Source organism: Carassius carassius, chromosome 32 (assembly GCF_963082965.1).
Source record: "Carassius carassius chromosome 32, fCarCar2.1, whole genome shotgun sequence".
In the NCBI taxonomy this organism is placed as follows: Eukaryota; Metazoa; Chordata; class Actinopteri; order Cypriniformes; family Cyprinidae; genus Carassius; species Carassius carassius.
The window spans coordinates 2285447-2301530 of NC_081786.1; the positions used below are offsets into that span (position 1 = coordinate 2285447).

General features: G+C 35.4%; 1 protein-coding gene across 5 annotated transcripts in view; it reads left to right on the top strand.

Annotated features, from left to right (window-relative positions):
* The window catches only part of LOC132112376 (NACHT, LRR and PYD domains-containing protein 3-like), a 72625-nt gene extending 61773 nt beyond the window's left edge, over positions 1 to 10852 (top strand). For 4 of the 5 annotated variants that reach the window (XM_059519826.1, XM_059519827.1, XM_059519829.1 and 1 more), the window contains 6 exons: positions 1109 to 1279; positions 8093 to 8263; positions 8453 to 8623; positions 9676 to 9837; positions 10104 to 10150; positions 10279 to 10852. In XM_059519826.1, coding sequence (XP_059375809.1) covers positions 1109 to 1279; positions 8093 to 8263; positions 8453 to 8623; positions 9676 to 9837; positions 10104 to 10150; positions 10279 to 10820 — 1264 coding nt within the window. In that variant the 3' untranslated portion in view covers positions 10821 to 10852. The remainder of the gene's footprint in view (positions 1 to 1108; positions 1280 to 8092; positions 8264 to 8452; positions 8624 to 9675; positions 9838 to 10103; positions 10151 to 10278) is intronic. The other variant, XM_059519828.1, reaches the window with a different exon arrangement.
* Positions 10853 to 16084: the final 5232 nt, after the last annotated feature.

The window sequence follows — 16084 nt, forward strand, 5'->3', positions numbered from 1 at the left end:
AAAACACATACATTCTACTAAATAATAGTAATATTTCTTGCACAATGCCTTTATGTAAAAATTTTCTTTTATTTTGACAGGTTACCATGAATACCCTTAAATTGACACTGGTTTTACTCAAATGAAACTGGAAAATGCTTGTGAAGTGACTCAGAAGTGTTCTAGTGATGTTGTTTATGTATTTATGTGCTCATTGAGACGGCAAATGCTGAAATTACTGCAAGCGTCACGTGCTTCCATCTATGTAGCAAGCAAACCTGCACTTCTCTGCCATTCATTCATTCACACAGAGATGCACAGACAGGCTTAACATTTACAGATACTGGTCTATATGGAGATTTGATTTGATTAATTTATGCTAACTTTGACAAATTCCATGACTGTCCATATTAAAATGTACGTTTCATTTTCATGACTGGATTTTGAGATTCCGTCCGCATTTTCTGCTTCGCAGAAAACATAGTGCTGTATGCGTCAAGAACCGGGTTAACTGGGTACTCTGTACCACCGGTACTTAAAGAAACCTGGTACTGTGACATTTTAATTTTTTTATTCGTACCGACTTGGTACCAAAGTACCAGGTCTTTTGACAACACTAGTTAGGAACTAGTTTTAGTGCTAAAACACTTTGTGAATAATTTTAGATAAAAAATTAAATTTAGGACTGAGGCACCCATTATTTTTCTGATTTTCTCCTAAATCGGTGAGTTACGAGCTGCTTTTAGCCTTAACATGTTTTGTGAATATGGGCCCTGGTCTGTTTAGTTCTTCCGTGCCCTCGTTTAGTTCATTAATTGAATAGTGCTCATTAGTTACTTGTTGAATTAATCTCCATCTTAATGTGCCTTCCTCGACACTACTGTGACAAGAATGAATTGAAATAAAAAAATATATTTAAATGCCTACCTTTTCGAAGGACTGCTTGTCGTAATCACAATAATTTTCAGTCTGCTAGAGATTTGAAAGGGAAGCAGCCTATATGTATATGTATATGTATATATGTATGTATCTTTCGAACTGAAGGTATTTTTTTATATTCTTTCTTCATTTTTTGTCCATCCATTGAATGACTATCATCATCTCCTCAATATTTTATCCTGTGTTATAGACTTGCTGGCTGTAATCTCACTGGTCAGTGCTGTGGAAGTTTGTCTTCATGTCTACAATCATCAAACTCACTGAGAGAGCTGGACCTGAGTAACAATAACCTGCAGGATTCAGGAGTGAAGCTTCTGACTGATGGACTGAAAAGTTCACACTGTCAACTCAGCATACTGGGGTAAGACAGATAAATAGTCACTCAATAATGAAATTAATAATTCCCCTCCACTCTGGTCCTGATCTTGTGGGTGTTTTTAATATATCAGCAGACCCCAGTGTTTCTGAACAGGGCCCAGCCTGTTATTATAAAGATTTTTTGTTATTATAAATCAGATTCTTGAAAAATAATTTGTTCCCTGATTAAAATAATGTCACAAATTGCACACACAAACAGAGAGATCAAGTTGCAGTTTTATTAGGGGAATCCAAAAATCAGGCAAAAGGTCAATATCCAGAAAGGCAGTCCAAAACCAGAAACACGACAAACACTAGGGAAAAAGCAGGGTGACATAAACCAAGGACTCCATGAAAACGATAGAAACAAACAGGGTATATATGGACAGGTGAAAGCAATGCAAGTGGGAACAGTTAAGTGCCAGGGTGGTGCAGAGGTCCACCACAGTCATGCGGACAGTCAATGGGGACCTGATCAAAGGGGACCTGACTAGACTCTGGGAACTCAACGGGGACCTGACTCGATTCAGGAGCGTCCATCTTGTGCAGTGGCGCTGGGCTGGCGGCCATCTTGTCTGGAGACACAGGCATAGAGTCGGCCATCGTGTCTGGAGAGACAAGTGTGGTCTGTGTATCCCATTGACCATGATGGTGTAGATAGCTAGTAAAGCCCCAAAAGTCCAGGATTTCAAGCCCCTTAAGTTCCCATTGAGGTAAAGGGTCATTCAGACAGTTGTTAAATAAGTCCTTCAGTGCCTCATCATTATACCCCAGCCCTACTGCCATGGTCCAAAAAATCTGAGCCAGCCCACCCACCTCACTTCCCTTTTGATGGAGGGTGGTTAGGTTCAAAAGTCTCACCCTCTGCTCCTCCATGGTGGCTGGGAAATGGATTAACAGTGATGAATCCAGACAAAGGATTGTGGGAAATGCAGCACCTGCAGTGGGGTGACTCTATGGTGAAGTTGAGACCACTAGTGGACACCCAGGGATATACAGACCAGACACTGTGACAAATAATGGGTAATCCATTTCAATAACACAGCTCTCTGGAATACTTTATTCTGGTCTATTACAACATCAAGCAGCCTGAAAACAGCTAAAGCTGATATCAGACTGGTGCCATCATGCTGCCTCAGTTATGGATTTTATTGAAAATTAAATCAACAACAATCAGTACTAATAGACCAATTCGGTGTTTGCAAACAGTGAGAATGTTTTTTTGTGTGTGAAGTCTACCTGGTGCAAAAAAAAAAAAGGCAAATTAAAGTTTTCAAGTAGCAGTCTATGGAAGCCATGAAATAAAATAATAAAAACATGTCAATTTGAATTTAGATTTCAATATTCTGACTTTATTCTTGCAAATAAGATATTATATCTCACAATTCTGATAAAGAAAAACACTCGTCATTCTCTCTTTTATCATTGGCTCAGAATCATGAGTTTATAACACTTCTGGCTTTTTTTCTTCAGAAATTATAAAATCGCTATTGTCAGATTAAATTTAGTTATAAAGTCCAAACTAGATAATAATCTTGCATTTATGAGAAAAAAAGTCTGAATTGCAAGGTAAAATGGGTTAATGTCATTTAACATGTTATAGGTTTAAATAGTATTTCATGCTGTAACTGTAGAGCTAATACTGTATGCAGGGGTAGATCTAGAAAAATATTGATGGGGTGGCGAGAAGGGGGCAGGAATGTTTGAGGGGTGGCAACATATGGCAGACGTATATACTGAATTTAGTTCACAGTTATCACAGTTTGATGATAAATAGTATACGTACACACTACAAAAGGGCACAGGCTGCCATTTACAAACTTAATCTTATGCAATCAATGTCTTGCATTTGAAACAGTTCATATAAAGAATAAGTGACCATACCCCATAAGCACCACCACACTCACTAATGCATACAGTATGCAATTGAGAGCATTATGAAAGATTAAGTGAGTTCAACATGTTAATTTATTACAAGAAACACAAGACTTTAACAGCCAATGACATTTACAGCTGGGGAGACTCAACTGATTTTCTACTGTTTAGTGTTGATCACCATCTAACTCAACCAGCCAAGAGCTACATTTAACATTTTATTAGCTGACAATAATAATGAATAAATAAACATTATAGGCACAAATACAAATGTACTTTTAGAAATTGATTAAAAAAATATGGTGTTATTGTTTTGGCAAGTTTAAATTAAAACATCTCTGAAAACTTGTGTGATATTCGTTTAAAATAAAATTTTAGTAGATCTTTTTTTAAGTATATTTTACTGTACAATTTCTTACATCATTTCTTTGAGTTAGACCAAACTTTTATTTTGGTGGGTTGTAGACATTTGTAGTGGTAGGCTGTAGACAGAGTGTCTGTGTTTTATAATAAACTATTATTATTATTAGCTATTAGGCCTACTTGAAGTATAGCATACTCTACTGTGCAATAGTACTATATTTCTGTTTACATTTCTTCAAGTTATACCGAAATTTTATTTTGACAGGCTGTCGTAAAGACATGTGTAGCCTACATCATGTGTCAATATAGTGAAAAGCTGAAAACACCACGTGCTTCAGAGAGAAAGAGTGTGTGTGTGTGTGTGTGTGTGTGTGCTCATTCCCAGAGATGTGTATAACAACACCTTTAATATTCACAGACACTAGTCCATATCGAGATTTTATTAAATGCACAGCCTTACTTTTGATTTATTCATTCAAAAATGGCCGAACTCCAGTAAGTTCCATCTGTGACTGAATTCAGTTGATTCAATCCCTGTCGCTTTGCAAACACAGACGGGGTGAATTTATGAATGAAAGTGAAAGGTCTGACACAAAACAAAGTTGTTACGTATCCTCACGCTTTTTAAAAGTGGGTTACATATCACATAGTAGACTACACCACTGTAACATTAGTTAGCGAAATAACGTTCTTCAACCTGATATTTATCATCTCAAAGTCAACATTACAACTATGCTAGCACTGTGCTTTCATTATAGCTTCATATCTTGATAGATAGATAATCCATTTTGACCGCTTTCCTCCTGTGTCTCCTCGTGACTCCTGGTTCCCTCCACCCTTGACGGTATGTGAACACACTGAATAATTTATTTGGTGCAAAGCCATGTATTAATCCATGGTGACTCTTCATTATTCATTACTTAATGTATTCATCTTGTGTGAATGGGACCAATGGGAATGGGCTTTTATAATCAAACCCATGATGAACCCAAGTGCAGTTTATTTACAGGTGCAATCCAAAATCCAAACAATAAACAAATACTTGACGTGGAATGAACAGACGTGACTTGAACAGACGTGACAGAGACAGACTTGACGTGGCTTGAACAGTATGTGCACATCGATGCTGCAGTATCGATATATCGATACTCAGAAGCTTCTATATTGGTATCGATATTTTCTGCAAAGTTATCGATACTCGCGGACATGGTGGTATGACGTTAACACCGATTGGTCTTCGGCTGTGCGCAGTGCAATGTGCCATTCACCATCACAACACGGCATGCACGGTGGCGACTCGCACGAAAGATGACAGCAGTATCGCCGCTCCCTATACGCAGAGTACGCAGTCTGTGTAGGGCACCAACTTCCAGAGGGGGCACCATTCCAGTTGCTCAAAAAAAAAAAAAAAAAACTTCCGCCATTCTCCCATCCGCGCTCGCAACCGCTCACACCTCATGTTTGTGATTGAATGTTCATAATTGATGGATAGACATCTATGCCCGGGTAAAGGACATCAACAATCCGGCGCAGAGAAAAGAAAACTAAAGAAAGTAAAAAAAAAAAAACAGGCATAAAGTAGGCTCGACGTTGGACGTTCGAGAGTTTCAAATTTAGGGACCGTCTCTAAAGTTACATGCGATATTGGTATACACTTTTCTAACGTCAGTACCATTTGAGGAGAATGACTTACAGTCATAAAAACAACTGTAACTGTTTATCTACTGTAGGTGTCAGCTATAATGCACAATTGAATTGAATGTTTGATATTTATTAAAATAACCTGTAAATCATATGTAAATTATGCGAATTTTTCACATGGGCTCAATCGCAAATTTGAAGCTCAATAGCATTTGAGAAAGACTTGCAGTCATAAAACAATTGTAATGTGTTCATTTAGGTGTCAGCTACAATGCACACCTTAAACATTTTTAATATATATTAAAATAAATTATAAATCATTTAGGTAAAAAAAGGCCCGTTTATCACTTTCAGGCACATTCCTCTGAAAGTTTTTTTATTTATTTCTTTCAGGTTCCCTTACGAAAATTACCCATGGTTTTAACAATAACACGACAAATCATCGGTTTTGTAGCCATGGTAACTTCAAATTAACCATGGTTACTTCAAATAATAATTATAAAAGATAATAAACCAATCAGAACATGACACAAGGAACAAGAGGAACCAATAGCAAGACAACAGGTGGGCAAGGGAATCATGACACAAACAGCATAAATCAAACTACAAAATAAAAGACATGAAAACCCCAAAACAGACATTACACATGCTATATTCTGTTTGTGTGTTAAAAAGTAGTAAATGATTTTGTTATGAAAATGGCATGTTGTTAATAACAGTATATGATCGTGAGAATGAAACACAACACCTAGATTTTGAACTGATCCTCAGAGAGTGACGAGATTCTGAAAATAAATATTATTTAAATTATATTTAATCAATTATAAAGTAGAATCATTACAGATGAGAAACTTCTGTGAATGAGACTGAGTGAGTACATGCATATGCCTGCACGCTTACAAACAACCACAGCTCAAACTCTGGTTGCCAGTTACACATAACACTATATATCAAGTGAATTGTGTGAGTATGTGTACTGTTGTTTTGTTACATGCTGTATATATAATTTTTCTTTAATTCTTTAGCTCTTAATTTTAAATGGATTTTTTTCTCATAAAATTCCAAATTGGCAGCGACTGAAAAAACACTTGAAGTGTTCAGGCAGCCATATTGCTATTCCCAAATATATTCCCAAATAAAAAGAGCATCTTAATTACATAGCCACAGTGAATAACTAAACAAAGCTAATTAAATTGTATGTGCATACCTTAGAAATCATAATGTCACAAAACTAGTCATAAGGGTAAATTTTATTAAATTGAGATTTATACATCAACAACAAAAAAAAAGCTTTCCATGAATGTATGGTTTGTTAGGAGGATAATATTTGGCTGAGATACCACTATTTGAAAATCTGGAATCTGAGGGTGCAAAAAACAAAAAAAAACAAAATACTGAGAAAACTGCCTTTAAAGATATCCAAAAGAAGTTCTTAGCAATGCATACTACTAATCAAAAATTAAGTTTTGATATACTTCATGGAACAAGATCTTTACTTAATGTCCTAATGTTTTTTTGCCATAAAAGGAATTTCAACAATTTTGACCCATACAGTGTATATTTGGCCATTGCTACAAATCTAACAATGCTATATCATGACCAATTCGTATATATTTTACAAGGTGGCTAATACATACAAATTCATATGACCTCATTCATACTATTTTGTATGATTTGTCTAGACCCCAGTGACGGGTAGGTTTAGGGGCGGAGTTAGGTGTAGATAATTCGTACAAATTCACACAAATTGTGCAACTCGTTAAATACATACGGTTTAGCAAAAATCATCTGAATTTATACGAGTTGTAAGAGATTGTATGAATTCATATGAATTAGCCACCTCGTAAAATATGTAAAAAATTGCAGTGAGATCGGGCTGAATATACCTGTGCTACTTGAGACTGGTCTTGTGGTAAAAAAAAATCACAAATATTTATTACGATTTCTGAGCACTTTGACATTTGTAATACATGTGCAAAGGTGTTCCTTCGGTAAATTGTGCGGACCTGAAGATGGCTCCTAGTGAATATAAACATAACTTGCTTACACTTTCAGTAAGCTCCAAACTTAAAATAACCATTTGTATGCTTAGGATGTTTGCTTTGTAAGAATGCACTGGGAGACTTCAAATAAAAAAAAATAAAAAATTAGATAATGTTTACTCGTTTAATTCACAATGTGAGGTGAATTGTTGATATTAACATCCATTTTGGTGAAAAAATACAGAATTTTGAACTAAGTGGAAAATACAAGTTACATCTTGTTTACTTGCTAATAAGTGTCTTAAACAGAGCTCATGAATATCTTTCAGAGATTTTGTTTTGTCTGATGTCACAAACTTTGTCAAATAGTAATTTACATTTATGCATTTAGTAGACGCTATAATATTATTAATATTTAATCTGTATAATGTGTTTCCAGGGAATTGAACCCACAACCTTTTGTGCTGTTAACCCAATGCTCTACCACTGAACCACAGGAACACTGTTTAATAAGCAGACCAATAAATAACTATGCCCTTTTAGTTGCAAAAAGTGTGTTATGTCATTTTGCATTAAACATGTCATTATATTACATCTCATAACATTATATAATGATATGGTGTGTGTATGCATGTACACATTCATGTGCACTGCATGGAAAAATTTAAATCTTCTCTTCCTTGAATCTGAAAAAAGTGCTTTGTTTATATGTATTCATTTAGCAAATTATTTTATCTGAAGTAACTTTCAGTGTGTTTAATATTTACATTTCAACAGTATGTCTGCTCTTTGGAAATTGAGCCCATTTTGGTGTTGTTTGGTGTTTAAGAGGTCGATTAATATTCATTTTTCACATCTTGATCAAAATTATTTGTCATGTGATCAATATGCAAGACACCGAAAACAACATCTGAACCCATCATTTCCTTTTTATTTAAACACATCCTGTGTTGTAGACTTGCTGGCTGTAATCTCACTGGTCAGTGCTGTGAAAGTTTGTGTTCATCTCTACAATCATCAAACTCACTGAGAGAGCTGGACCTGAGTTACAATAACCTGCAGGATTCAGGTGTGAAGCTTCTGACTGATGGGCTGAATAGTTCACACTGTCAACTCAACATACTGAGGTTTGTGATTTTCAGTTAAATGTAGATCAATCTAGGCAAAATTAATTTGACCTATCAGTGTCTGATACTACAGTGTGTTAAAATGTGCTGGGCAGCAGATTTCAATTATCTAGTCACAGTGAAAAAAAATAGTCAGGAATTGCATGTTTTGGAAAAGCATATGACAATATTTTACTTGGTTGTGTTTAGAGTGACAGATTGCAATCTCAGTGATCAGTGCTGTGAAAATTTGTCTTCATCTCTACAAACAAACTCCTCTCTAAAAGAGATGGACTTGAGTAACAATGACCTGCAAGATTCAGGAGTGAAGCTACTCTCTGATGGCCTGAAGATTTCACACTGTCAGCTCAAAATACTGAGGTAATATCCCTTTTTTTATTTTTATTCACTGAGCAAAATGTGATGTGACGTGGACTTGAACAGAAACTGTTATTGATATCAATTCTGCATTAGTCTTAGCCTCAGTCGTCATGCCCACGGACAGTTGGCTAAACGTCTGATGCATATGGGACACAAAAGTGCAAACACTTCAGGAGTGAAGAAGTCGTCATCGGATTGGTGGAATTATACAGGATTTCTGAGAGACGTTTGTGACGCATTCTTTAACTATCCACCTAGAAACAAAGATGACGTGCCACCAAACACCCTCACAAAAGAAAAAAGCTGTAGTGTTTATTAGTAGTCAAGTAGTCATTATTAATGACATTAATAATATGTCATGAAATGTATAGCCCTGTCTAATTATATTGCTCTTTAATGCTTGTAGAAGATATTCCCCTACACACCTTAGTTAAGATACCTGTCATGGTCTTTCATGTCATGTCATGTCATTGACTCCAGACAATGCCTTTGAATATGCTTTAATTACTGCCAGACAGACCTTATACAACCACAGAGAATCCCTACCACAAAAAGAATACAACAGATTATATAGCATAGGTGCATTGCAAAGATGACAAGATTCAGATTTTCTGTAATATAATTGGTTGTTCATATGTCAAAATCAGCAATCTCCCCTTATTTTACTGGCAAAGCAAATTTGGTTTCCATTGACTTTAGCTTTTTAATCAAGTCATGGGTGGTTACAGATGTCTACCGAAGCTTCTGCTTTTTAATGCAGAATTGTGATAAAGGTCTATTGATTTTTGTACATGAAATAACAGCAAGTTATATTATGATTTCTTAAAAAAAGAATAGAATAAAACTAGTTTTTTTCCCCCAATGTCCATAATACAAATTATGTTGCAAAATTACCCCACCCCCAAGGCAGTAAAAGAGATCAAATGTTTTGTATGTGTGTGTGTGTGTGTGTGTGTGTGTGTGTGTGTGTGTGTGTGCGTGTGTGTGCGTGTGTGTGCGTGTGTGTGCGTGTGTGTGTGTGTGTGTGTGTGTGTGTGTGTGTGTGTGTGTAGATTATCTGGCTGTATGGTGACAGAGGAAGGCTGTTGTTTTCTGGCTTCAGCTCTGAGTTTAAACCCCTCACACCTGAGAGAGCTGGATCTGAGCTACAATCACCCAGGACAATCATTAGTCAAGCTGCTCTCTGATTCAAACTACAGACTGGACAAACTCAAGTATGTACAGCACTAACAATGTATGTTATAAGAAAAAAAGAAACTAGCTGATCTTCTGAAAGTGACAGAGTAAAATTATGGTGTTTGATGCATCTCTTTGTCAACAATAAACCAATAAAATAGATTGTGAGAAAACAAGAGCATGAACAACAGTGTTTCTGAACAACCATATAGTCTTTAATTTGGCATCTGCTAAATATTAATTTTTTTCTTTCTTACATAAATTGAGTGTGATCTTTTGTTTGTGGCATCTTTTGTTTTTATAGTCTGGATCATGGAGGAGAGATCAGGATTAAACCAGGACTAAAGAAATGTAGGTCTCTATATCTCTCTCTCACTCTTACTCACAATCTCACTCAAACACATACACACACACACACACACACAGCTCAGTCATTGTTTTTATGTTATAAATGTTAAAGTCTCTCTTCTTGTGTTCAGATGCACGTGATCTCACATTGGATTTAAACACAGCACATACTCAACTTGCCCTGTCTGAGATGAACAGAACAGTGGAATTTGTGAGAGAGAAGCAGCCATATCCTGATAATCCAGACAGATTTGATAAGTGTTATCAGGTTCTGTGTAGAGAGAGTCTGTCTGAACGCTGTTACTGGGAGGCTGAATGGTGTGGGAGGACAGTTTATGTATCAGTGGCATATAAAGAAATCAGCAGGAAAGGACGCAGTGATGACTGCTGGTTTGGATTCAATGACAAGTCTTGGAGTCTGAACTGGTTTATTGACAGATTCACTGTCAGTCACAATAATAAGATCACAGAAATATCAGTCCCTTCACATCGCTCTAACAGAGTAGGAGTGTATCTGAACTCGTCAGCCGGCATTCTGTCCTTCTACAGCGTCTCTGACACACACACACTCACACACTTACACACATTCACCAGCACATTCACTGAACCCCTCTATGCTGGATTTACAGTTTTTTATGATTCTTCAGTGTCTCTGTGTGAGATTAACCATTAAAGACAGACAGTCACCCAAAGCCAAAAATAACTATTGTTCTTAAATGTTAATTACTTTTGAACTGCTAATATAATCTGAATGCTTTAAAGAGTCGTAAGTATGAGATTCTCTTCTTTTCTGAGGTATTTATCTCAAATACAGTATATTATGTGCAACTCGCCTCCATAGTTAATGTGGTCATATTTTTTATCAGCAATGTTTTGTCAGTTTCTTCTGCTGAGCCAAACAGGAGCAATTTTTGATGCGTAGATGCTCAGATTGGGTCATACTGTTGTCTACTCAACGAATAAGGGTAGGTTTTGGTCTTCTTTGGAAATCTGAACAAATGCAATGTGAAAGTAGTAGTGTGCATGCATGAAAAACACTAAATAACAGATTTGCATGACAGCACTTTCGGACAAAACATAGCAAAACACATGACAACGCTTTGCTATAACAAGAAACAAAAAACAGAAACAGTGGTACATATCAGATAAAGCAATGAAATCAAGTGGCTAGGCAATGTCCCAGTGGGATCGCTTTAACGCAGATGTCTGGTGCAGTGAGGAGGAGTACAGCCAAGGGATCAGTCCATTTGGTGGTTTTATCATGTAAATAAATAAGTTTATAGTTTGGGAAGATCTGTTTCATTGCACTCAGTATATTTCTCACTCATTTTGTGTGTAATTTATGAAAATAATTTGGCATGTTTATATTTTTGTTGTTTTCACTATTTACTACCTTGATTGTGCTTATTATTTATGTTCAGATTGAAAATATATCTCTTAAAAAAGCCACTTTTGCTTCCGTGTTGTGTTATTATATAATAATCTTTATTATATTATAAAACTTTACCCCCTGAATGTTTTGGACACTTCTCGTCAGTAAATAAAATGACATTGCTTTAGCTTGCTAAAACTTGCTTATGGAATTGTAGTAGTAGAAATTAATTTCATTCGGAATTGTACAACCCGAATTCCGGAAAAGTTGGGACGTTTTTTAAATTTTAATAAAATGAAAACTAAAGGAATTTCAAATCACATGAGCCAATATTTTATTCACAATAGAACATAGATAACGTAGCAAATGTTTAAACTGAGATATTTGACACTTTTATCCACTTAATTAGCTCATTTAAAATTTAATGCCTGCTACAGGTCTCCAAAAAGTTGGCACGGGGGCAACAAATGGCTAAAAAAGCAAGCAGTTTTGAAAAGATTCAGCTGGGAGAACATCTAGTGATTAATTAAGTTAATTGATATCAGGTCTGTAACATGATTAGCTATAAAAGCTTTGTCTTAGAGAAGCAGAGTCTCTCAGAAGTAAAGATGGGCAGAGGCTCTCCAATCTGTGAAAGACTGCGTAAAAAAATTGTGGAAAACTTTAAAAACAATGTTCCTCAACGTCAAATTGCAAAGGCTTTGCAAATCTCATCATCTACAGTGCATAACATCATCAAAAGATTCAGAGAAACTGGAGAAATCTCTGTGTGTAAGGGACAAGGCCGGAGACCTTTATTGGATGCCCGTGGTCTTCGGGCTCTCAGACGACACTGCATCACTCATCGGCATGATTGTGTCAATGACATTACTAAATGGGCCCAGGAATACTTTCAGAAACCACTGTCGGTAAACACAATCCGCCGTGCCATCAGCAGATGCCAACTAAAGCTCTATCATGCAAAAAGGAAGCCATATGTGAACATGGTCCAGAAGCGCCGTCGTGTCCTGTGGGCCAAGGCTCATTTAAAATGGACTATTTCAAAGTGGAATAGTGTTTAATGGTCAGACGAGTCCAAATTTGACATTCTTGTTGGAAATCACGGACGCCATGTCCTCCGGGCTAAAGAGGAGGGAGACCTTCCAGCATGTTATCAGCGTTCAGTTCAAAAGCCAGCATCTCTGATGGTATGGGGGTGCATAAGTGCATACGGTATGGGCAGCTTGCATGTTTTGGAAGGCTCTGTGAATGCTGAAAGGTATATAAAGGTTTTAGAGCAACATATGCTTCCCTCCAAACAGCGTCTATTTCAGGGAAGGCCTTGTTTATTTCAGCAGGACAATGCAAAACCACATACTGCAGCTATAACAACAGCATGGCTTCGTCGTAGAAGAGTCCGGGTGCTAACCTGGCCTGCCTGCAGTCCAGATCTTTCACCTATAGAGAACATTTGGCGCATCATTAAACGAAAAATACGTCAAAGACGACCACGAACTCTTCAGCAGCTGGAAATCTATATAAGGCAAGAATGGGACCAAATTCCAACAGCAAAACTCCAGCAATTCATAGCCTCAATGCCCAGACGTCTTCAAACTGTTTTGAAAAGAAAAGGAGATGCTACACCATGGTAAACATGCCCCGTCCCAACTATTTTGAGACCTGTAGCAGAAATTAAAATTGAAATGAGCTCATTTTGTGCATAAAATTGTAAACTTTCTCAGTTTAAACATTTGCTATGTTATCTATGTTCTATTGTGAATAAAATATTGGCTCATGTGATTTGAAAGTCTTTTAGTTTTCATTTTATTAAAATTTAAAAAACGTCCCAACTTTTCCAGAATTCGGGTTGTAAAACATTAAAGTATAACTAAAGAAGAAGAAATCTTACACAATACATTGTGGTTTTTACATAAGTAATATTTGATTTCCAAAGCTATTTTTTCACCAAAAAATATATCATCTTTCACTATATTTCTTCCTTAATAATCATAATTATAACTTTATTATTGATTTGCTGATTACTAAATATTATTAACTTTAGTTTGCTTAAATTCAGTGACAGACAGTTAACATCAAAACATTCTCTTAAAATTCAGTTGTCTTACAATCACAGTCAAACTGATTGTTCAGTAGAGTTGAAGATGTGGATCAAATTAAATGATACATTTGTGTTAAGAACATTGTAGTGATTATCATGTTTTGATCTGTTCTATGACCAATTTCAAAATCAGTAACGTGATGGTTTGGTATTTTTAATATCAAATGAGTGTGTTAATCCTGTGCAAGCTGTTTATCTCAACACCAGAGGTTATTGTTATTTATTTAAGTATTTATTTATTTATTTATTTATTCTTTGAAGAGATAGATAGATAGACAGACAGACAGACAGATAGATAGATAGATACATACGTTGCAGGTTGACACTGCTCTTTATTGACACTGATTTATGAAGATTCTTGAAATATGAAATATGCAAGTATGAAATATGGTTGAAGTAACCATAAAAAAGTTGGTTTTATTTCCCTTTTATGGCCAAATTTAAACAATAATAAAAAAAGAAAATAATGAATTAAAATAGTAATTATGTTTTTGCTCTGATAAAATATGACAACAGATGATATTGACAACATTGCTAAAATTTGAATTCCTAAAATTATACTTTAGTGAGATTTTAATTTAAATAAAAAAAAATAAATACTTATAATATTATTAAAATATTGAAATATTTAATATATATTTAAAATAGTAAAAAAAAAATTAACTCAAAATCATCAGACCAATTTTGGACAATAGAAAAGTTGCCCCGACTTGCCATTTATGAAAAATACTCTTATCCAGTGAGCAGTTCAACATTTAATTTAACATCTGCCTTTATTATATTATAAAGACCCTTGTCTTATCCATGTGTTTTATTGTGCACTGTAAAATACAGACTGACATGCAAATGGTGAAATTGAAGATTGGAGGATAAAATTCACAACTCATCCTAATGCAAGACAGTTTTACATTTTAGACAGGATTCATCAAACGTTCCTTCAGTGGAGCGATGCAGAAGATAAGATTTCCCTCCAGCCGAGTCTTTGCTGTAGGCCTTATCCTCTTTTGACTGAACAAACAGGTTAAAATGGACAAAGAGGGAGAGGTTTGCAGAGTAATGATGCACACACACACACACCTATTTCATAACAACAGCTGGCATTTTAAACAACAGAAATCTTTTACTGTTGCACAGTATATCTGTGAGAGGATGTGATATTTGCTGCATACTGTTATGAAATATGATATTCAACATTCAAACCATTTACTGTATGTCTGTAACAGATGTTGCAGGATATGTTGAATTAGTTTAAATAATCTAAATAGTGTTTGATCACAACTCTAATATTAAATATGAACATTAATAGTAATGCTTATCTTGACAAATGCCTCTTTTATAAACAGCAGTATTATTATTAATTAGGTGTAATATTTGAGGCTGTTCCTGACCTTCTATGAACTTTGCCCCAGGCTCTAAGATCTCAAACAGAAGGATTCAAAAAAAAAAAAAGTGTTCGTCTTTGGGAAAACCGGTTTGAACTGTTTGGAATTATTGGCAGTACCATGTGAGGTTCCACAGGGATCAGTTACAGGACCACTGCTTTTTAATCTATGTTACCTCTCGGTCACATCATCAGGAGGCATGGTATCTCTTTTCATAGCTATGCTGATGACGCACAGTTGTATGTAGCCATGTCTCCTGATGACCCTTTGCAAATCGATACACTCCCAAATTGCATGCAAGACATACATTTTTGAAAGTCACAAAAATTCGTACAACTCAACCAAGATAAAACTGAAGTACTGATTATTGGATCAAAAGCGTAGAGAGTGAAATTGACCCCTAAATTAAATATACTCGGATCAAACCCAAGCAATGTGGCAAAATACTTGTCTTTGTCTGAGCTGTCTTTGATTTAGATTTTAACTTTAAAGCCCATGTATATTATGTTACCAAAACAGCATTTTATCATCTGAAGAACATTGCTAAAGTAAGACCATTTCTTTCTCTGAGCAACACAGAAAAAAATAATGCATGCATTTATAACTTGATTATTGTAATGCCCTTCTTTCTGGTCTACCAAAGACTATATTTTTAGTCTCTAGTTCTCTAAAACTTATACGTAAAACCTCTGTATATTGAATGTGTTTTATTTTGCATCATTTTGAATGATTTTTTAATATTTTAATTCTGTTTAGTTAAATTTTTATTAATTGCTGTATCATTGTTCCCTCATGTCTGTAAGGCACTTTGAATTGCATTAACCTATTTAGAAACCTGTTATATAAATAAAATTTGCTAGCTTGCTAGTTTTTTGTTAAAAATGGTTGTGGCATTTTTGCTCTGATAAAATATGACAACAGGCATGTTAGAAAGGTTTTAATCATACTAATACTTAGTGGCAACTGTAGAAGGTTTTTAGTTTCACTGCAAAAATAAATAAATAAATAAATATTAAACATACCCAAAATGCAGTTTGCCTTTTATGGTAGAAGAAAGAAGATTCTTGTATAATATAATGCAGAGT